Source organism: Neolamprologus brichardi, chromosome 23 (assembly GCF_056152115.1).
Source record: "Neolamprologus brichardi isolate AB-2024 chromosome 23, ASM5615211v1, whole genome shotgun sequence".
Classification (NCBI taxonomy): Eukaryota; Metazoa; Chordata; class Actinopteri; order Cichliformes; family Cichlidae; genus Neolamprologus; species Neolamprologus brichardi.
In genome coordinates this window covers 2,785,448-2,808,468 of record NC_142125.1, presented here as the reverse complement: position 1 = coordinate 2,808,468, position 23,021 = coordinate 2,785,448, and the positions used below count along the sequence as shown (strand labels likewise).

Below are 23,021 nucleotides of genomic sequence, written 5' to 3'. Positions count from 1 at the left end.
ACCTGCGTTTCTTCAAGGCTGACTTTTAAATGTACCAAAACTAAAATCCTGTTTCCACTTCTGAGAACTTTGGTGATATTGTCCATTGAAATCTGGCAGTGTCACCTGGTTTCTATTTGCCACTGAGCCTTCATTTCAGGCAATAGTGTCCGTAGGGGTGAGGTAAGAGATCTGGGAAAGCCAGTGGTGTTCTTTTCACCTTATTTAACAAACTAACTCTGTTGTGAATTTCATGCCATGTTGTTTAAACAGAAAAGCAACTCTGATTAATTTAAGCAGCAGGCTAATTTGAGGAAAACAACTCTAAAGAGAACAAAAGTAGGACAAGTACAAAAACAGTGGCTTTAAGGAACATGGCCAAATTCATTTCCCTTAATGTTGCAACACTTTTCAGCACAAGGTGGTAGCATAGAGTATTAAAAGTAAAGTTCCAAATAGCAATGCATTAAATTTTTGATTAATGTTGCAAATGAATCAATTGCACGATCTGTTATGTTAGGATAATATGCAAAATTTGTTGTTGTCCATAAAGAGCGACCCGGACTGGTATGAAAGGTTATAGTAGCCTAATCCTGATTAAAAGTGAGATAAAGCAATTTTAAACATCAACACAGAGTTTAAACGATGGGTATTAAAATAAAATACAGTGTCTTTGTAACGTCGACGTTGCTTTCACGTTAATCTAACTTGAAACTCATACACACCGTCTGGATAACGAGACGCCGTCCCAACTCGGAAATCCGACCCTCGGGGGAAATAGAGGATTGACTTCAAAATAAAATACAGGTCGTTTAAATAAAACAGTTGGAGCTTTGATCTGTGAGTCGAAGTGAAATGTTTTGCTTATCGAGCATTTTGTGTCCTCCCTCTGAAGTATAAAAAGGATCCCAAATTGTGTTGCCACCAAATAATCCGCTTCGATTCGAGGTGGCCTCTAAATAATATGTTACTCAGTTTAAAATTTGCAATACGTATGTTCACCTTTCCCCAGGCAATGAGTCGACAAAGGTAACGAACTGAAGTTTAATTTTGAAAGTAAAACAACTGGAAGTTTAGTGTGTGTCTTCGCTAGCCTCTTGCCCAGTGCCTTTTGATTGCATAACGTCTCCAAAATCTGAGAAGAAGGCTTAGTTAGGTCCTGTTAGATCTCCAGGGGACCAAAAGGCAAATGAGTTATTTGGGTCATTTGAGACAAATTGTGTGTTTTCAATAGAAACTTACATAGATAGTGCCACCTTTAATCCACTGAGTCTTTTTTGGGTATTCCAACCTGACATTTTCTGGCAAATAGTTTCTTTCTCTAACCACTACGTACACCTTTTCAAGTCCTTGTTGATGCAAATATCAGTGCATTCAGGGGTACTGACACTGTCAAGATGACCTACTGAAGTTCAAACTGTGTATCACAATGGATAATAAAGGTTATTTAAGTCTATTTTTAGACAATGTTCCAAAAAGAGAAAATATCAACCTTCAAACACAGTAGTAGAGAGGACATGATTTAGCCACTGGACCTGGGCATGTCACAGTCACTGAGTCTACCAAGAACTCCTCTGCATGCCAAAGTAAGGCATTCTGTAAGTAAGACCTATGAAACAGGACAGTGATCCCGACCACAGCAGCAAATCTACAACAGAATGGTTGAAAAAGTAAATCCGTGAAATGCTGTGTTTATGCACAGGACTTAAGAATTCTGTGTATAAACCAATGCCTGCCAACCTCAGTGAACTAAACACTGTAAATTATATATAAGAAATGATTTCTCAGATGTTAATTAGTTACTGCTGCTAAAGATGGTTCTACAAGTTCCTGAATGATAGGTTACGCTTAGTTTTTCACAGGTCTGCAGCAAATTCTGTGAAAATGTTCTTTTTCACTCAACCTTATATATACAAACCGAAATATTTAGAAGAGTAGGGTACAAAAATACATAAATATTATAAACTAGGAAGAACAGTTGTGCAAAATCTGTGAACATAATGTGCAAAGTACACAGCTCAGTGTTATGGTAATATCACACTTTCAAACATTCTGTTCTCATTTCTAGGGGTACTGGTCCTGATGGGCTACAGCTCCTAGTGCAGGGGAGTTTATGTCCATGGTGAAAGATTCATCTCCAGTATTTCTTACCCACCACATGGTCCTGGCGTTGTACAAGTTTTGAATTGTAGGCAGAAGGCAACTAATGACAAGCAAGGTATGCAGAAGAGCATCTGTGAACACACAGCATGGTGATGCTTGAAGTGGATCGGCTACAGTAGCAGAAGACCACACCATGTGCCACTCAGCTAAGAACAGAAAACCAAGACTCCAACTTCCATGGGCTCACCAAAATTAAATGTAAGTGTGTGCTGTATGTAGTTTTATGTGTTAGATGTAGTCTGCTATGACAAGGACAACTGTATTAAAGAGCAGCAGACTACTGAAATCCCAGGAAAGACAAGATCTGATTACAGAAAATACTGAATCTATACAACAAATACAGCAAGTCAAAGTAAATACTATATCTTATCTAGGTCAAGTAAGCAGAGTTTTATTGGAGGAATAAACAACACTCCTATCACGCAGTGAGTAAAATTTACTACTGTTCACTCTGAACTTTTTCTAAAACAATGCCAAAATCAATCATCCTAAAATTAAGATCTTGCTTAACGTGAAAGAATCTAACTTGCTACTGGGTGTGACTGATTTAAAGTGCAATATCATCAGATCAAAGAAACAGCCAAACTTCAAATGACCTAATGCCAAACATGTTCTCATTTTTCTCAGAATGTACGACAGTAGTGATGCACACGGACTGTTTAACAGAGTCTTGAAAACCTATGGACAATTTAGAATCACCAGTTCACCTAACCCCACTAATTGCATGTCTTTGGACTGTGAGAGGAAGCAGGAGCTCCTGGACAGAACCCACACAAAGACTGTGAGAACATGCAGCTAACCACTGTGCATGCTGCCGTATTTAGCTGCCAATTTGGTTCCTATTTAATATTTATACTTTTTGTTTTTGTTTTTAGGCCATCAAAGGACACCCAGTCTACCTGTTTGTCCTCTCTTTAGCTGCATAATAAAAGTCCAACAAAAAGAAAAAGTTAAGGAAAAAAGGACTGACATGAAAAAAATGGACCAAAAACAAAGACAGTATGGAGACAATGACGTTGATGTAAGTAACAAAAACAGGAAATAATGCACTTATTATTAGAGAAAGCAGAGAAATTTTACTGGTGCGTAGTGAAATTCAGATCAAAATATGCGATCGACTATTAAACTTGTCATATTCTCTAAACTCTGAAGTATATCAGAGTTTCTAATGACGTGGGGTTACGCAGATTTCATAATTCTTCGGTGTCAGAGTGAGCCCAAAGCGGTAGTCCATATCAGGCTTCACCCCGGCAGGCATGGAGAACGTGAAGTGCTGCATGAAGGAGGTGAAGAAGAGGAAAAGCTCCATCTTGGCCAGGCTCTCTCCAAGACACACCCGCTTACCTGAGACAAGACACTGACATTAGTCCTGGATTTCCTTTGGATGACTGTGCACAGATCAGTTACTGATTCAATAGAATTACTTAGGATCTCTTTTTGTCCTTCACTAATCATCTCTTCAACAGCACAGTGTATACTTAAAGAGGCAGCTGAAAAATCTTGCACAGACATTAATAAAATACCTACAGAGTCGTTCCTTACCAAGAGAGAAAGGCAGAAAAGCTGCTCGCTTCACAAACCTGCCCTCTTCATTCAGAAAGTGATTTGGATTGAAGGTGTGAGGCGTCTCCCACTCTTTCTTGTCAAACAGCACAGATGTCAAATTGGGAATTACTATAACTCCCTGGCAATTGGAATAATAATAAATAAAACATACAAAATGAAAAATGACATAAACCATGTTTGTCTTTTACTCAAAATTGGTTTGAGCAATGACCTTTGGGATTGCGTAGCCCCCCAGCTCGACGTCTCTGTTGGTGAAATGCGGCAAGCTAAGAGGAACTATGTTTCCAATCCTCTGGATCTCATGGATAACAGCATCAGTGTAAGGCAGGTTTGCACGGTCCTCCATTGAAGGCTGTCTGGACTCTCCAATCTCTCTGTCTATCTCAGCCTGTACCTTTTCTGTGCAAAAGACAAAAGAAAACAGTATTTCAGCAACGAAATTTACAGCGTAGTGCAACAGCGCTGATTATTAAAGAGATTTGTGCACCATTGCACATTATACATCTAAAAAGCTGAGTATAACCTGGAAATAGTAAAGTTTACACACATGTCCAGATTATTTAATAAAAGCAGAGAGCTTTCCAGGCCTGCTCAATACTCTTACCCTGAATCTCAGGATATTTTGCCATGTAGAGGAAAGCCCAGCGCAGGGTGGTGGATGTGGTTTCAGATCCAGCCACAAAAAGATCCAAAACACAAATAACCAGATTTTCCTCATCAAAAGTGTTGTCGTCCTGCCCCTTATTCTGAAAATACATGCAAACACACATTTTAAAACATTGGAAATGATTAAATAAAAAGTGCCTTTATTGGCAGTGTTACCTGAAATACATGGCAATTTATGATGGCAAATTAAGTCTAATCTCCTACCATTTGAATCTCACTGAGGTAACAATCAATGTAGTCATGTTTTTCTGAGGGATCCCAGGTCTTCTTGTGCTCATTTAGCTCTACTCGTATGAAATCCTTCACTTCATTCCACATCTGCCCGACACTTTGATGTGGACCTGGTAAACGTCTCATCAGGACAGGAAATGAATTGTAGAGCTACACAAGGAAACAGATTGGAACAATACATTCACGTTAGTGCAAATGCCATGCCTTAGTCTAAATAAACTACTGGAGAGTACAGCACCAGTCAAAAGTTTGGTTAATAATACAGAACCAGACTCAGGGAGGGGCAGCCAACAAAGTGGACATATAAGAGTTTTATTAAGTCATATTTCCACTTTGTGATCCAAAGGTCCCAAAATTTTGTATGCTATACATTTTTCTTATGAATTGAATATTAACTGCAAACTCAAACTCAATCATTTTAAAGGTTACTGAATAAAATACATTTTTTTTTTTTCTTGAAGTTCTGATGGTGGAGAGACATGCTGGGAAAAAGATTACTTGTTCTTTCTAACCTTTTGTGGAAAATGTCTGCTAAGCTGTTAACTAAGCAACAATTTGGTTTTTGGCAACGGTGTTGCGGGATTTCTAATCATGCTTACCAAGCAAAATAAAACAGTGGTGGTCAAAAGAAAAAGAAAGAGGAAGAGACAAGACTCCAGGATGAACATAGCATCATGACTTTGGATTTGAGTATTACTGTCAGTGATTTTGCTGAGTACAAAACCTAAAAGATAAAGTTCTGATTGGGGGAATCGTTTGTCTTTGTGTGTGTGTTTTTTAAGCATTGTGACTTCAGCTCAGTGTTTTTCTTTATTGCTATTGTAAAAATGTGTCCATTAATATAAAACCTCTATAGTTTCATATATACAGATATTCTCTCCTACTCTGCATGTCACTGCTCAGTGTTAATTTCCTGTTTGTTATCACCTCTTTTCTCGCCTAAAAGGTGACCATTTTTGTTTTACTGTGTCAGACACTTCAGTACGTATGCTTCTAGTAGTGAGGAGACTTAATATTGATAAACTTTACATACCTGTGTTGAAAAAGATCATTCACTGACATTTAAAAAAACATTCCTGTAAGGAATAAATGGCAGAGCTGTGGCACGTGAATTTAGGATGTGATCAGTATTTTTAAATGCTGTACCTTTCCCCAAATGGAGCCTTCAATGTGGAGCGCTTTATCAAACAGTTGCATCATTTTAATGAACTTCTCGTCACCGTACTCAAAGCGATGGCCGAACACCAGGGAGCAGATGACGTTGGAGACAGCATTGTTAAGGATGAGGTGTGGATCGAATGGCTTACCTCCACAATAGAAGAGAAACTTTTATGTAAATTTATGTGAATCTGTTCATTCTAAAAGTCTCACCGTGAAATAAGCACGTACCTTTATAGCTTCTGATGTTTTTTGCGCAATATGTAAATTCATCCAGGACCACAGATTCAAGTGACTTCTTGCCAAATCCAAACTGTCTAAGGGTCGAAAGTGCAAAGCGTCTCTGCTGCTTCCAGAGGTTTCCACTACTGGCAATGACACCTGACCAGAAAAAGAGCAGGGACAGCAAACTTCTCAACTATAAATAAGAAGGTTGTGTTTTAGGACTATATAACCACTTCTCTGCTCTTATCCCTAACTCCTTTCTTAAAGTTAAATTTGAAGCAATCAAAGCTAAGAGTCTTTGGGCAAACCAGAATAATACAACTGGTTCTGGGTAAGGCCAAAAACCTTAAAAGTTTAAACTATCAAGCTTTGTATCTGTGTTGATCTTTAGTACCCTTACCTAGCCTGTGTGCTCTTTCAATGTGTAAAGGAAGGTCCGGGCGGTCCGCCAGGCTGTCTCCCTGCGTCACTAGAGCTTCTTTCAGAATATCAAACCCGTTTACAACCACCATCCGTTTCTGTCCCATCCGTAGACTGTACACATTTCCATATCTCTCTGCTAACTGGCAAAGGATTTATCAAAGAAGATCCACACAAGGCTTGAGATGAGAATATGAGTTAATAAGTAAAATTTTAAGATTAACAGGTACCTGTGTCATACTCTCATGGACCCTCTTCCGATCTATAGTGAATAGGTTGCCCATAATTGGAAGACCCCGGGGTCCTGGAGGATAGCCTGCTGGCCGACGATTCTTAATATAGTCTGCAGTGATGATGAAAACTGCAGCGATGAGCAGCAGACTCTTGAGATCCCAGGAAACATAGGTTCCGATTACAGAAATGATTGAATCCATTCTGTAAATACAGTCACTGTACGTGGGTACGATTTCTCCTGTAAGACAGATGACTCAGTCTGAGAGTAGGCAACAAGTGCTATCACTGCAGTGAGGGCAAAGCTCAGTATTTCTATCACGTGGCAAAGCAAATAAAGTTTACTCTGAACTCTGGCCTCATTTCATGGAGAAAAAAGGATGTGAAAAACATTTTTAATCTAGGATGCTAAAATCAAGTATTGTTGCTCAACAGTAGAGAATCTTTTTGTCTTGAGGGTGGCTTGATTAGATTTAAGAAATAGCCAAACTTTAATACTTCAGTTCTTATTTTTACCACTGTAAAACTGCTATCTTTGGGGCAACACTAACATACACAGAAAAAAAACTGCTCATTGGAATCTTGAAAATGAGTTTGTAGTTTTGCCATTTGACAGAGTGGAAGATGTGAGATTTTTAAAGCCTTACATGATCATAAAACAACATGTTATCACAACCAACCATGGTCGAACCTGCGTTTCTTCAAGGCTGACTTTTAAATGTATCAAAACTAAAATCCTGTTTCCACTTCTGCGAACTTTGGTGATATTGTCCATTGAAATCTGGCAGTGTCACCTGGTTTCTATTTGCCACTGAGCCTTCATTTCAGGCAATAGTGTCCGTAGGGGTGAGGTAAGAGATCTGGGAAAGCCAGTGGTGTTCTTTTCACCTTATTTAACAAACTAACTCTGTTGTGAATTTCATGCCATGTTGTTTAAACAGAAAAGCAACTCTGATTAATTTAAGCAGCAGGCTAATTTGAGGAAAACAACTCTAAAGAGAACAAAAGTAGGACAAGTACAAAAACAGTGGCTTTAAGGAACATGGCCAAATTCATTTCCCTTAATGTTGCAACACTTTTCACCACAAGGTGGTAGCATAGAGTATTAAAAGTAAAGTTCCAAATAGCAATGCATTAAATTTTTGATTAATGTTGCAAATGAATCAATTGCACGATCTGTTATGTTAGGATAATATGCAAAATTTGTTGTTGTCCATAAAGAGCGACCCGGACTGGTATGAAAGGTTATAGTAGCCTAATCCTGATTAAAAGTGAGATAAAGCAATTTTAAACATCAACACAGAGTTTAAACGATGGGTATTAAAATAAAATACAGTGTCTTTGTAACGTCGACGTTGCTTTCACGTTAATCTAACTTGAAACTCATACACACCGTCTGGATAACGAGACGCCGTCCCAACTCGGAAATCCGACCCTCGGGGGAAATAGAGGATTGACTTCAAAATAAAATACAGGTCGTTTAAATAAAACAGTTGGAGCTTTGATCTGTGAGTCGAAGTGAAATGTTTTGCTTATCGAGCATTTTGTGTCCTCCCTCTGAAGTATAAAAAGGATCCCAAATTGTGTTGCCACCAAATAATCCGCTTCGATTCGAGGTGGCCTCTAAATAATATGTTACTCAGTTTAAAATTTGCAATACGTATGTTCACCTTTCCCCAGGCAATGAGTCGACAAAGGTAACGAACTGAAGTTTAATTTTGAAAGTAAAACAACTGGAAGTTTAGTGTGTGTCTTCGCTAGCCTCTTGCCCAGTGCCTTTTGATTGCATAACGTCTCCAAAATCTGAGAAGAAGGCTTAGTTAGGTCCTGTTAGATCTCCAGGGGACCAAAAGGCAAATGAGTTATTTGGGTCATTTGAGACAAATTGTGTGTTTTCAATAGAAACTTACATAGATAGTGCCACCTTTAATCCACTGAGTCTTTTTTGGGTATTCCAACCTGACATTTTCTGGCAAATAGTTTCTTTCTCTAACCACTACGTACACCTTTTCAAGTCCTTGTTGATGCAAATATCAGTGCATTCAGGGGTACTGACACTGTCAAGATGACCTACTGAAGTTCAAACTGTGTATCACAATGGATAATAAAGGTTATTTAAGTCTATTTTTAGACAATGTTCCAAAAAGAGAAAATATCAGCCTTCAAACACAGTAGTAGAGAGGACATGATTTAGCCACTGGACCTGGGCACGTCACAGTCACTGAGTCTACCAAGAACTCCTCTGCATGCCAAAGTAAGGCATTCTGTAAGTAAGACCTATGAAACAGGACAGTGATCCCGACCACAGCAGCAAATCTACAACAGAATGGTTGAAAAAGTAAATGCGTGAAATGCTGTGTTTATGCACAGGACTTAAGAATTCTGTGTATAAACCAATGCCTGCCAACCTCAGTGAACTAAACACTGTAAATTATATATAAGAAATGATTTCTCAGATGTTAATTAGTTACTGCTGCTAAAGATGGTTCTACAAGTTCCTGAATGATAGGTTACGCTTAGTTTTTCACAGGTCTGCAGCAAATTCTGTGAAAATGTTCTTTTTCACTCAACCTTATATATACAAACCGAAATATTTAGAAGAGTAGGGTACAAAAATACATAAATATTATAAACTAGGAAGAACAGTTGTGCAAAATCTGTGAACATAATGTGCAAAGTACACAGCTCAGTGTTATGGTAATATCACACTTTCAAACATTCTGTTCTCATTTCTAGGGGTACTGGTCCTGATGGGCTACAGCTCCTAGTGCAGGGGAGTTTATGTCCATGGTGAAAGATTCATCTCCAGTATTTCTTACCCACCACATGGTCCTGGCGTTGTACAAGTTTTGAATTGTAGGCAGAAGGCAACTAATGACAAGCAAGGTATGCAGAAGAGCATCTGTGAACACACAGTATGGTGATGCTTGAAGTGGATCGGCTACAGTAGCAGAAGACCACACCATGTGCCACTCAGCTAAGAACAGAAAACCAAGACTCCAACTTCCATGGGCTCACCAAAATTAAATGTAAGTGTGTGCTGTATGTAGTTTTATGTGTTAGATGTAGTCTGCTATGACAAGGACAACTGTATTAAAGAGCAGCAGACTACTGAAATCCCAGGAAAGACAAGATCTGATTACAGAAAATACTGAATCTATACAACAAATACAGCAAGTCAAAGTAAATACTATATCTTATCTAGGTCAAGTAAGCAGAGTTTTATTGGAGGAATAAACAACACTCCTATCACGCAGTGAGTAAAATTTACTACTGTTCACTCTGAACTTTTTCTAAAAGAATGCCAAAATCAATCATCCTAAAATTAAGATCTTGCTTAACGTGAAAGAATCTAACTTGCTACTGGGTGTGACTGATTTAAAGTGCAATATCATCAGATCAAAGAAATAGCCAAACTTCAAATGACCTAATGCCAAACATGTTCTCATTTTTCTCAGTATGTACGACAGTAGTGATGCACACAGACTGTTTGACAGAGTCTTGAAAACCTATGGACAATTTAGAATCACCAGTTGACCTAATCCCACTAATTGCATGTCTTTGGACTGTGAGAGGAAGCAGGAGCTCCTGGACAGAACCCACACAAAGACTGTGAGAACATGCAGCTAACCACTGTGCATGCTGCCGTATTTAGCTGCCAATTTGGTTCCTATTTAATATTTATACTTTTTGTTTTTGTTTTTAGGCCATCAAAGGACACCCAGTCTACCTGTTTGTCCTCTCTTTAGCTGCATAATAAAAGTCCAACAAAAAGAAAAAGTTAAGGAAAAAAGGACTGACATAAAAAAATGGACCAAAAACAAAGACGGTATGGAGACAATGACGTTGATGTAAGTAACAAAAACAGGAAATAATGCACTTATTATTAGAGAAAGCAGAGAAATTTTACTGGTGCGTAGTGAAATTCAGATCAAAATATGCGATCGACTATTAAACTTGTCATATTCTCTAAACTCTGAAGTATATCAGAGTTTCTAATGACGTGGGGTTACGCAGATTTCATAATTCTTCGGTGTCAGAGTGAGCCCAAAGCGGTAGTCCATATCAGGCTTCACCCCGGCAGGCATGGAGAACGTGAAGTGCTGCATGAAGGAGGTGAAGAAGAGGAAAAGCTCCATCTTGGCCAGGCTCTCTCCAAGACACACCCGCTTACCTGAGACAAGACACTGACATTAGTCCTGGATTTCCTTTGGATGACTGTGCACAGATCAGTTACTGATTCAATAGAATTACTTAGGATCTCTTTTTGTCCTTCACTAATCATCTCTTCAACAGCACAGTGTATACTTAAAGAGGCAGCTGAAAAATCTTGCACAGACATTAATAAAATACCTACAGAGTCGTTCCTTACCAAGAGAGAAAGGCAGAAAAGCTGCTCGCTTCACAAACCTGCCCTCTTCATTCAGAAAGTGATTTGGATTGAAGGTGTGAGGCGTCTCCCACTCTTTCTTGTCAAACAGCACAGATGTCAAATTGGGAATTACTATAACTCCCTGGCAATTGGAATAATAATAAATAAAACATACAAAATGAAAAATGACATAAACCATGTTTGTCTTTTACTCAAAATTGGTTTGAGCAATGACCTTTGGGACTGCGTAGCCCCCCAGCTCGACGTCTCTGTTGGTGAAATGCGGCACACTAAGAGGAACTATGTTTCCAATCCTCTGTATCTCATGGATAACAGCATCAGTGTAAGGCAGGTTTGCACGGTCCTCCATTGAAGGCTGTCTGGACTCTCCAATCTCTCTGTCTATCTCAGCCTGTACCTTTTCTGTGCAAAAGACAAAAGAAAACAGTATTTCAGCAACGAAATTTACAGCGTAGTGCAACAGCGCTGATTATTAAAGAGATTTGTGCACCATTGCACATTATACATCTAAAAAGCTGAGTATAACCTGGAAATAGTAAAGTTTACACACATGTCCAGATTATTTAATAAAAGCAGAGAGCTTTCCAGGCCTGCTCAATACTCTTACCCTGAATCTCAGGATATTTTGCCATGTAGAGGAAAGCCCAGCGCAGGGTGGTGGATGTGGTTTCAGATCCAGCCACAAAAAGATCCAAAACACAAATAACCAGATTTTCCTCATCAAAAGTGTTGTCGTCCTGCCCCTTATTCTGAAAATACATGCAAACACACATTTTAAAACATTGGAAATGATTAAATAAAAAGTGCCTTTATTGGCAGTGTTACCTGAAATACATGGCAATTTATGATGGCAAATTAAGTCTAATCTCCTACCATTTGAATCTCACTGAGGTAACAATCAATGTAGTCATGTTTTTCTGAGGGATCCCAGGTCTTCTTGTGCTCATTTAGCTCTACTCGTATGAAATCCTTCACTTCATTCCACATCTGCCCGACACTTTGATGTGGACCTGGTAAACGTCTCATCAGGACAGGAAATGAATTGTAGAGCTACACAAGGAAACAGATTGGAACAATACATTCACGTTAGTGCAAATGCCATGCCTCAGTCTAAATAAACTACTGGAGAGTACAGCACCAGTCAAAAGTTTGGTTAATAATACAGAACCAGACTCAGGGAGGGGCAGCCAACAAAGTGGACATATAAGAGTTTTATTAAGTCATATTTCCACTTTGTGATCCAAAGGTCCCAAAATTTTGTATGCTATACATTTTTCTTATGAATTGAATATTAACTGCAAACTCAAACTCAATCATTTTAAAGGTTACTGAATAAAATACTTTTTTTTTTTTTCTTGAAGTTCTGATGGTGGAGAGACATGCTGGGAAAAAGATTACTTGTTCTTTCTAACCTTTTGTGGAAAATGTCTGCTAAGCTGTTAACTAAGCAACAATTTGGTTTTTGGCAACGGTGTTGCGGGATTTCTAATCATGCTTACCAAGCAAAATAAAACAGTGGTGGTCAAAAGAAAAAGAAAGAGGAAGAGACAAGACTCCAGGATGAACATAGCATCATGACTTTGGATTTGAGTATTACTGTCAGTGATTTTGCTGAGTACAAAACCTAAAAGATAAAGTTCTGATTGGGGGAATCGTTTGTCTTTGTGTGTGTGTTTTTTAAGCATTGTGACTTCAGCTCAGTGTTTTTCTTTATTGCTATTGTAAAAATGTGTCCATTAATATAAAACCTCTATAGTTTCATATATACAGATATTCTCTCCTACTCTGCATGTCACTGCTCAGTGTTAATTTCCTGTTTGTTATCACCTCTTTTCTCGCCTAAAAGGTGACCATTTTTGTTTTACTGTGTCAGACACTTCAGTACGTATGCTTCTAGTAGTGAGGAGACTTAATATTGATAAACTTTACATACCTGTGTTGAAAAAGATCATTCACTGACATTTAAAAAAACATTCCTGTAAGGAATAAATGGCAGAGCTGTGGCACGTGAATTTAGGATGTGATCAGTATTTTTAAATGCTGTACCTTTCCCCAAATGGAGCCTTCAATGTGGAGCGCTTTATCAAACAGTTGCATCATTTTAATGAACTTCTCGTCACCGTACTCAAAGCGATGGCCGAACACCAGGGAGCAGATGACGTTGGAGACAGCATTGTTAAGGATGAGGTGTGGATCGAATGGCTTACCTCCACAATAGAAGAGAAACTTTTATGTAAATTTATGTGAATCTGTTCATTCTAAAAGTCTCACCGTGAAATAAGCACGTACCTTTATAGCTTCTGATGTTTTTTGCGCAATATGTAAATTCATCCAGGACCGCAGATTCAAGTGACTTCTTGCCAAATCCAAACTGTCTAAGGGTCGAAAGTGCAAAGCGTCTCTGCTGCTTCCAGAGGTTTCCACTACTGGCAATGACACCTGACCAGAAAAAGAGCAGGGACAGCAAACTTCTCAACTATAAATAAGAAGGTTGTGTTTTAGGACTATATAACCACTTCTCTACTCTTATCCCTAACTCCTTTCTTAAAGTTAAATTTGAAGCAATCAAAGCTAAGAGTCTTTGGGCAAACCAGAATAATACAACTGGTTCTGGGTAAGGCCAAAAACCTTAAAAGTTTAAACTATCAAGCTTTGTATCTGTGTTGATCTTTAGTACCCTTACCTAGCCTGTGTGCTCTTTCAATCTGTAAAGGAAGGTCCGGGCGGTCCGCCAGGCTGTCTCCCTGCGTCACTAGAGCTTCTTTCAGAATATCAAACCCGTTTACAACCACCATCCGTTTCTGTCCCATCCGTAGACTGTACACATTTCCATATCTCTCTGCTAACTGGCAAAGGATTTATCAAAGAAGATCCACACAAGGCTTGAGATGAGAATATGAGTTAATAAGTAAAATTTTAAGATTAACAGGTACCTGTGTCATACTCTCATGGACCCTCTTCCGATCTATAGTGAATAGGTTGCCCATAATTGGAAGACCCCGGGGTCCTGGAGGATAGCCTGCTGGCCGATGATTCTTAATATAGTCTGCAGTGATGATGAAAACTGCAGTGATGAGCAGCAGACTCTTGAGATCCCAGGAAACATAGGTTCCGATTACAGAAATGATTGAATCCATTCTGTAAATACAGTCACTGTACGTGGGTACGATTTCTCCTGTAAGACAGATGACTCAGTCTGAGAGTAGGCAACAAGTGCTATCACTGCAGTGAGGGCAAAGCTCAGTATTTCTATCACGTGGCAAAGCAAATAAAGTTTACTCTGAACTCTGGCCTCATTTCATGGAGAAAAAAGGATGTGAAAAACATTTTTAATCTAGGATGCTAAAATCAAGTATTGTTGCTCAACAGTAGAGAATCTTTTTGTCTTGAGGGTGGCTTGATTAGATTTAAGAAATAGCCAAACTTTAATACTTCAGTTCTTATTTTTACCACTGTAAAACTGCTATCTTTGGGGCAACACTAACGTACACAGAAAAAAAACTGCTCATTGGAATCTTGAAAATGAGTTTGTAGTTTTGCCATTTGACAGAGTGGAAGATGTGAGATTTTTAAAGCCTTACATGATCATAAAACAACATGTTATCACAACCAACCATGGTCAAACCTGCGTTTCTTCAAGGCTGACTTTTAAATGTACCAAAACTAAAATCCTGTTTCCACTTCTGAGAACTTTGGTGATATTGTCCATTGAAATCTGGCAGTGTCACCTGGTTTCTATTTGCCACTGAGCCTTCATTTCAGGCAATCGTGTCCGTAGGGGTGAGGTAAGAGATCTGGGAAAGCCAGTGGTGTTCTTTTCACCTTATTTAACAAACTAACTCTGTTGTGAATTTCATGCCATGTTGTTTAAACAGAAAAGCAACTCAGATTAATTTAAGCAGCAGGCTAATTTGAGGAAAACAACTCTAAAGAGAACAAAAGTAGGACAAGTACAAAAACAGTGGCTTGAAGGAACATGGCCAAATTCATTTCCCTTAATGTTGCAACACTTTTCAGCACAAGGTGGTAGCATAGAGTATTAAAAGTAAAATTCCAAATAGCAATGCATTAAATTTTTTGACTTGCACTCTGTTTAAAATTTGCAATACATATGTTCACCTTTCCCCAGGCAATGAGTCGACAAAGGTAACGAATTGAAGTTTAATTTTGAAAGTAAAGCAACTGGAAGTTTAGTGTGTGTCTGAGAACTTTGCTTGGTTTGTATTTGCCATTAAGCTTTCATTTCAGAAGAGTTCTGGGAAAGCCAGTGGTGTTCTTTTCACCTTATTTAACACACTAACTCTATTTCATGTTGTTGAAACAGGAAAGCAACTCAGATGACCCATTTGAAGCAAAAAACTAAAGGGAACAAAGGAAGAACAAAGTACTCAAAAAAGGGCTTTAAGAACGTGGCCAAATTCATAATGTAGTACCACTTCCTAACACACGATGGTAGTATAGAGTGTAACAATTTTTAATTCGTCATGCATTAAAATTTTGGCTCATGTTTCAAATGAATGAATTGCATTATCTGTTATATGGGTTTAAAAACAAATAAGTGTCTTTGTAATGTGCACCTTGCGTTCACATCTTAAAACTGATAAAACTCGGATATCCAACCCTCGGGGGAAGTAGATGATTGACTTCAAAATAAAACATGTCATTTAAATAAATACTTGGAACTTTCAATGTAAAACGTCTGTGAGTCGAGGCGAAACTTTGGCATGTTTGCGTATCGAGCAAAGAAAAAAAAAGTATTCCAAGTTCTGTTCCAAGTTCAGGCAATGATCGAAGAGCAGTTTGATTTTGAAAGTTTAGCAACCGGAAGTGTTTGCCTTCGCTAGCTTATTAGCTTGTATGACCTGGTGTGTCCTCCAATATCTGAGATTTGACAGCTAGCTGATTCAAGAATAAGACCACCGATATCATGGTTTTCGAGGAGAAAAGGATCACGAACGGAGAACCAGAGGTTCTTAGTATTTGCTACAGATACGATTTCGTAAGCTAGTGACGTTTGACGTTCAGCTTATAGGCTAATACACCGCGGCTAACTACGATGCATCCTTAGTTGACATTAGCATTAGCCAACCTCTCTAAACATCTCTGTTCAGAATAAAATTAAAGGTTAATTAACGCAGTAGAATCAAATTGCAGTCAGTGATAATAATGACGGACTAACTGGTGAAGATGAATGGATACAAAAGCAATTGATAGCAATTTCTCGAGGGTGGTGGTTTATTGGTGTTATTAATTTGGTCTTGTGTATTTCAGGAGGAGGAGGAAGAAGAAGAGGAAGAGATGGTGGTATGTTAATTAAATAACCTTAACAGAATCAAAGTATGTTAATATATCCCATTATGACTGATGGTTTTATTTTGGTCTTTACTAAACAAAACCAATTAAAAAAAAACAGGAAAATGATTAGGACAATAATTGCCAGGTGTGGAGAGGCTTCTTGAAGTGATAATTTACTTTGTCATTTGAAAAATGTGTGGCAGTTTTCCCATATATATATATATATATATATATATATATATATATATATATATATATATATATATATATATATATATATATATAAAGAAAACAAAAACAACCCACCCACTTCATGGATTTTTTTTCTTTCCAAATGGACTTTCCTTTTTTCCTCAGCTATATTGCATTGCACTCATTTGGACACTGACACAGGCATATGTGTCTCTTATTGAAAGCCAGTTGCTTTGAGTGTTAAACTTTCTCCTTCAGGATCCCATTGAATCAGTGCGGCAGAAGTGTGCGGAGACAGAACACTGCATTCACACCTGGGAACGTCTGGAGCAATGTGAGACCAGAGTTGGCTCCCGGTCTTCAACGGAGGAGGACTGTACCGAGGAGCTGTTTGACTTCCTACATGCTCGAGACCACTGTGTAAGTGTGCCGTTAGCCAGCTGTACCAGGCAGAAAGACTAAAAAAAAAACACTGACAAAAGAGCAGGTGTTCTCAGTCCCTCGTTTCTTTATATTTTGTTTTCAAAAAGTCAATGTCAAGTCAAGTGGCTTTATTGTCCCGTCAACCATGACAAGCAGTACACAGTGAAGTGAGACAGCATTCCTCCAAGACCATGGTGCTATGCATAACATATAACAGACAATCAACAGAGGACTACATAAAGTGCAAGTGTACAAAAATTGCAAATAAAGAAAACTAAACAAAAACAGTGCAACAATGACAGTGTGTTGTGCTAAAAGACTGAGCATTTTACAAACAGTAACTTAAGGAAGGCATGTGTGTATGAGATTTTGCAGATAAGTGCTTGAAATAGTGAGGTGTGTGTGTGTGTCAGTCCAGTCACTGAGTGTTCAGGAGTCTGAAAAATCAAAGTGAGGGTGTCAGAATCTTTCAAGTGGTTTTGAGCAGTAGTTCTCAAAGCCCTTTCAGTAAGTATTGGGAGTTATTAAAAATTACTTAAAGAAATTATAGAAAACCTTGCCTAACAGAGTTCAGGCTGTGTTGAATAATAGAGGTGGGCATACCTAAGTTTGTTAGAATTGTAAAAACTGTTCTTTTATTTAATAGAAAATAAATAACAACCCTCAAAGTTGTTGTTACTTTAAGAATGCTCTTGGAGAAATTTTTAAATCTTTAGACAGTGTTTCCACCTCCACTGTCTGTCTCAAGAACTGCTGTTCTCCAGGGTCAAGTTGATCTATAACCAATCGTAGTCAATTGAGCAATCTGGATTGTGATAATAAACTAAACTAATAAATAGACCTGGCCTTCGGTTTTATGACTGAGCTCCGTGTTTTGCTCTGTATGAGTGCAAACCTGAAAGTGAGTGGTATTATGATGTGTAAAGTAGGACTGCTTTTACTCGTGAATACATTTTTGATCTCCTGAAGGCTTAGATAAATGTGACTGAAGGAAGATTATCAGAAATCATAGAGATAATCATCATTACATTTTTACTCAACATTTGCAAGCAAAGCTGCAGTCCCTCATACATGAAGTTAACTTTAGCTTACCATGGCAATATGACACACCTTTATCTGGCAGTTGCCAACATAAGAGCAACATATACAAGAAACTATCCATTTGTATGGCCTACATGTAAGAGCAGTAACTTAAGTGATATGAAATGTCTGTTGTTTGTTTGCACTGATGAATTATTTGTTGTATATCTTCTCTACAGGTGGCACATAAATTGTTCCATTCTGTCAAATGAAGCTCTCGGTAATGGACCGCTGGCTAATGGCATTCTTCACATATTGTATCGTAAAATACATTCATTTGTGGATCTACTGTATGTTTTAACTTGAAGTGTATACATTATCTGCTCATGTAAAAAAGTATTTAACATGTCTGAGTCAACATTTCATTAAAGATGATGGATTAAACATATTACCATCTGCCCCATGGTGATTTCTTTTAAAAAATATATTTTTAAAATTTTTTTTACATGATAAAATCTCTGCTTTTCTACAGTCACTAGTAAATACTAGCGTCTATGTTCTTTCAGCAAGCCAGCTCCGCCAACAAGTCAACTACTGATATCCCAACTATGATGGCCACATCAGTTCTGTTTTACACAAACAGTGGTGCCGCTGTTCTGACAAAACGTCCTACTTTGGCAAAATGTCCTGCCGTAAGTAGTTTATGCACATTTCTGCTGTCACAGAGTCATTCCAGCACAAAGGTAAGTAGGTATGACGGTTTGCCACTAAACTTGGCCCATCAGAGTATGCTTGTAGCTTATAATTATAAAGCCAGGACGGGTTGCCACTAAATTTTAGCCGTTAAAGTATGCTTGTAGGTAGTGATGGGCAGATGAAGCTTCATGAAGCACTGAAGCTTTTCATCCAATTGGTTCACCCCAGCGCAAAGCTTCTTGAAGCTTCATTTGCTCTAGTAGGACATCTACTGGACGTAAAAATATTAGTTGGCATGAATTTGAAGAGTGTGGCCTTTTGCACACAGCCTGTAAATGTCAACAACAAAAGGAGTGTGTAAAACATCTATATTGTAGTGATGGCAGTATACTTTGTATATTTATGCTGGCAGTATGGAAAATGATCATTTGGAAATGCTTAAAATGGAAATGATCATTTACTGTGAAGTGAGGTGTGGTTGGGGTGTGGACAGTGGTTGTGCTTTTGTAACGTTCAGGTATGGACAGCTACACACTGAGGCTTTGAGCCTCAGTCCTGCTTGTTCACATTTTATTCTGTAAAAACTAAATTTTCACTGCTTTTATGACCTTTTTAGTGGGTAGAACATAGCTAGGATTTAATGATTTAACAAATCTTTTAAATCCTTTGTCCTCCACAATGCTAAATGGCTGGAAGTCCTCAATCACCATGCTAACCAGGTCTTCATCTATTTGAGATTGTTCTCCTGAGGAAAGACAACAAAAACAAAGCACAAATATAAATATCACACACGTCACTTATTGCATTGTATAATATTGTTATATCATTTAGTAACATTACTGCATGCTACATTATCATGGCATTTGATGGTTCACCTGGTCTTGCTCCACAATCGGTGTTCCCCTTATTCTCATGCAAAGCTCTGTAGTGCCTAAGCATGGATGAGGTGTTGTTGTTATATCCCAGCTCCCTGGCACAAACACTTCACCTTGTACAAAAGTAAAGACAGCTTAACATATGTTTTATTGCACCATCAGTATTATGAAAATACATCTTCTGTAGAAATTTACATAACTTGTTGGGAGGAATAAGATCAAAATGTTCCCACACAGGGGAGGACATCCTCCTCTTCTTAGCTGGCTCCATTCTCTCCTGACTTTCTCTCCTCACTCTCATAAACCTCCAAACTGTCTCTAACTCTCACTAACCGCAACTCTCCATCAAACATCTACATTTTTGAATGAAGTCTGAGGGGTTCATATCGCTGTCATATCTCGCGGCAAAGTTTGAACCGCTTCATGAACCAGTCACGTGGTACAGCCGGGCAGCGAGGCTTCGGACGTCATCATTTTCAGCTCCTCCCATAAATGAAGCAAGCCTCGATACGCGCTTCGCGGAAACGTCCCCTCAATTGACTATGTGCACGTTAGCATATGCTACTGTAAATGCCGGCAAAGCCACTTTACTTTGCGCTTTTATTTTGAAGAGTACATTAGCACTTCCTCTTTTATTGTGTCAGACTTCCTGTTCTGTTCTCAGCGGAACGACAAACACGTTGCTTCAGAGTGAGTAAAAAAGTTTATTTTTTGAAAATACTCGTGCAAACTATGTATTTTATTTATCTGTCACATGCTATAACTTTGAAAGTTTACTCAATGTGGTTGAATTCGTTTTTTATTGTATATGCATGTCATTTGTTTGTGGTGTGGAAAGACTGGCTAACGGTGTGTTCACACCGAACGCGATGGACGCGAATAGAGCGTCAGGTTTACATGTAAAGTCAATAGAAAAGCGCGATGACGCGCGATTGTGGGTCCCGCGAAAATTCGGAAGCAGATTTGCGTCGCGAAAACGCCAAAACGCGTGAAACGCGCGTCAGTGTAGCGCGTCTGGCGCGTTTGACTCGCGAATAAAACCACGCGCGTGAGTTTTTGTGTTGCATTTTGTGCATACGCGCGTTTCGCGTCTACCGCTCGAGTTGGAAAAAGCTGAACTCCAGCGTCAAATCGCGCCGCGACAACCAATCAGGAGCCTGGTGACGTGGCTCTGACCTAGGTCAAAGGGGCAGATCCAGCCAAAGCCCTTCATTCTTCATTCAGTATGGAGGAAAAGCTAATCAGAGCCGTGGCTAATCACCCGGAGTTATATGATGCTAGCTACTACTTCTACCGAGACAGGAATAAAAAGGACCTAGCTTGGAGACACATAAGTGAGGAGATCGGGCAACCTGGTAAGTTCATTCCTTCTTCTTTTTAATTTTCAGACTGACCCGATGTACCCGCGCAAAAGCTAGCAAGCCCGCCTACTGTCCCGCTATTTTCCCACTGATGTACAAATACCTTTCCGCTAACAAGATAATGCGTTTATTCAGAGGACATCTGCAGGAGAAAGTGGAAGAGCCTCAGGGACACTTATAATAAGGAGAAGAAGACAGAGAAGGAGAAGGGGAGTGGGTCTGCAGCAGGATCGGGGAGAAAATGGAAGTTCTTCGCGGTCATGGGGTTTCTGGACCCCTTCCTCACCCCGCGGGAGACTAGCGGTAATATGGTGCGGACCGTGGAGAACTTCTCCCCCGAGGACCAGGGACAGCCCGAAGAGGCAGCAGGGGAGTGTCAGTCAGAAGGTATGTTTACAATGAGTTAATGTAGGCAGTTAATTTATGCGTGTTGTCATACAGGAATATATTTTGTTTATTAATAAACAGTATACAGTAGTCCCGCTGTTCATCCGTCACTGCCTCGCCTTTTCGCTGATTTTATTTATTGCACCGTACAGCTTTCAACGATGCGCATTGCATTCTGCAGCCCAAATGACAAATCTCCTCCGTGTCGTGTCTCCTGCGCTTGCCAAACTTATCATGTTTGGTTTTGATAACCATCACGTCCAATAGAAAAAAACAGCACAAAAACACTCATAACTATGACCCTTATTCGGAAATACACACCTGCACCGGGAGCAAAAAAGGCGCACAAAAGTGGCGCCGCAGACGGAGAAAAAGCGCGGCATAATACTTTTACGTTTTAAAATCGACAAAGGTTTTCACTTTGAGAATCAACTTGTGAGAACTGTGACTACTGTTCATGTGCTGCAATAAATGAGAGACCACTGTATATAATAATAATAAGTATATAAGTATATAATAATATAATATTCTCTATGACTGTTGTTTTCAACCTGTTAACATCTAATATTGTCTTGATAGAGTCAAGTAATCATGCAGCAGAGTCCTCAACTGTCTCTTCTCCTGGCTCTCCAGTCCCTGGTCCCTCAGCTCCTGCTGCTGCACCCACAGGTATGAACATCAAGCACTGACAGCTTTTTACTCGCTTGAATTCCCTTGTGATCACCTTTACTAAATATCTACAACCAATCTGTTTATATCCTGTTTTTTTTCAATTTTGAAAATGAAAATCTAGTAGCAGCCTTCTCATTACTTTGTGTTGTTTTGTGCTGTGTTTTACAGGCCCACAGAGGAGGACAGTTCGAAGGCGGGCGAGGGACGGGTCCCAGGACGGTCCATCGGCGGTGGAGCTGGCCATCCTGGAGTCCCTAAAGAGGCCACGCCCGTCTCCAACAGAACATTTCCTCCTCGGCCTTGTTCCTGTTCTGGAGAGCATGCCGCCTCAGACACGAGAATTCGTGAAATTTCAAATTTATAAATTAGTTTTTGAAAACAGCACAGCTGTGTTAAATTTGGAAACATTGGACCCTAATGATCAGTAGTTTTCTGATGAGGCAGCAGGCTCTCCAGGGCAGAAACAATGTTCTTATTTTTCTCCTCCTTCTCCCTGAGGCTCTTCCACTCCAAGCTGGGTCCTTTTTATTCCTGTCTCTCTGTAAATAGTTAAATTTCATATATTTATGATAAATGTTTTTGTTAATGAATTTATATATTTTTTCAAATAAACATTTATAATGACTAATGTCTCTGTTCTACTACACAGCAAATATTGGCACCCGACTTGACACAAGTAGAATTTATTTCATATTATACTAATGACAAAACATACTAATACAGTGGGATGCAAAAGTTTGGGCAACATTGTGAAAAGTAATTATTTTCCTGTACAAATTATTGGTTGTCACAATAAAAATTGTCAGTTAAATATATCATATAGGAGACACACAGTGATATTTGAGAAGTGAAATGCAGTTTACAGAAAGTGTGCAATAACTGTTTAAATCAAGCAGGTGCATAAATTTGCGACACAAAAAAAGAGAAATGAAATAAATATTTAGTGTAAATCAATGTGTGTGTCTCCTATATGATATATGTAACTGACATTTTTCATTGTAACTGCGATTCATACAGGAAAATAATGACTTTTAATAAGGTTGCCCAAACTTTTCCACCACACTGTAT

General features: G+C 38.9%; 3 protein-coding genes and 1 pseudogene across 5 annotated transcripts; 2 read left to right on the top strand and 2 right to left on the bottom strand.

Annotated features, from left to right (window-relative positions):
- Window positions 1–2,518: 2,518 nt before the first annotated feature.
- On the bottom strand, window positions 2,519–6,918 carry LOC148095970 (cytochrome P450 2J6-like; annotated as a pseudogene). The gene is made up of 8 exons (XR_015717234.1): window positions 6,639–6,918; window positions 6,389–6,551; window positions 5,995–6,144; window positions 5,752–5,912; window positions 4,579–4,755; window positions 4,313–4,454; window positions 3,685–4,107; window positions 2,519–3,486 (listed from the first exon to the last, which is right to left on the bottom strand). The product of XR_015717234.1 is annotated as a cytochrome P450 2J6-like (transcript).
- A 2,927-nt stretch (window positions 6,919–9,845) lies between these two features.
- Window positions 9,846–14,242, bottom strand: LOC148095969 (cytochrome P450 2J6-like). 2 transcript variants are annotated; one of them, XM_087836925.1, is made up of 9 exons: window positions 13,966–14,242; window positions 13,716–13,878; window positions 13,322–13,471; window positions 13,079–13,239; window positions 11,906–12,082; window positions 11,640–11,781; window positions 11,247–11,434; window positions 11,012–11,153; window positions 9,846–10,813 (listed from the first exon to the last, which is right to left on the bottom strand). In XM_087836925.1, exons 1-9 carry the CDS (start codon window positions 14,167–14,169, stop codon window positions 10,635–10,637), a joined length of 1,506 nt encoding a protein of 501 aa, XP_087693051.1. In that variant the 5' UTR covers window positions 14,170–14,242; the 3' UTR covers window positions 9,846–10,634. The 2 variants fall into 2 exon arrangements, with proteins under 2 accessions (XP_087693051.1, XP_087693052.1); XM_087836926.1 differs by having other exon boundaries at window positions 10,704–10,813; window positions 11,050–11,153.
- A 1,593-nt stretch (window positions 14,243–15,835) lies between these two features.
- uqcrh (ubiquinol-cytochrome c reductase hinge protein) lies at window positions 15,836–18,288 on the top strand. The gene is made up of 4 exons (XM_087835930.1): window positions 15,836–16,001; window positions 16,304–16,336; window positions 16,778–16,939; window positions 18,202–18,288. Exons 1-4 carry the CDS (start codon window positions 15,960–15,962, stop codon window positions 18,232–18,234), a joined length of 270 nt encoding a protein of 89 aa, XP_087692056.1. The 5' UTR covers window positions 15,836–15,959; the 3' UTR covers window positions 18,235–18,288.
- A 2,167-nt stretch (window positions 18,289–20,455) lies between these two features.
- LOC148095967 (uncharacterized) lies at window positions 20,456–22,795 on the top strand. Its single transcript, XM_087836771.1, has 4 exons — window positions 20,456–20,888; window positions 21,030–21,281; window positions 21,861–21,950; window positions 22,122–22,795. The coding sequence occupies exons 1-4, from the start codon at window positions 20,759–20,761 to the stop codon at window positions 22,379–22,381; spliced, it is 732 nt and encodes a 243-aa protein (XP_087692897.1). The 5' UTR covers window positions 20,456–20,758; the 3' UTR covers window positions 22,382–22,795.
- The last annotated feature ends 226 nt before the right edge of the window (window positions 22,796–23,021 follow it).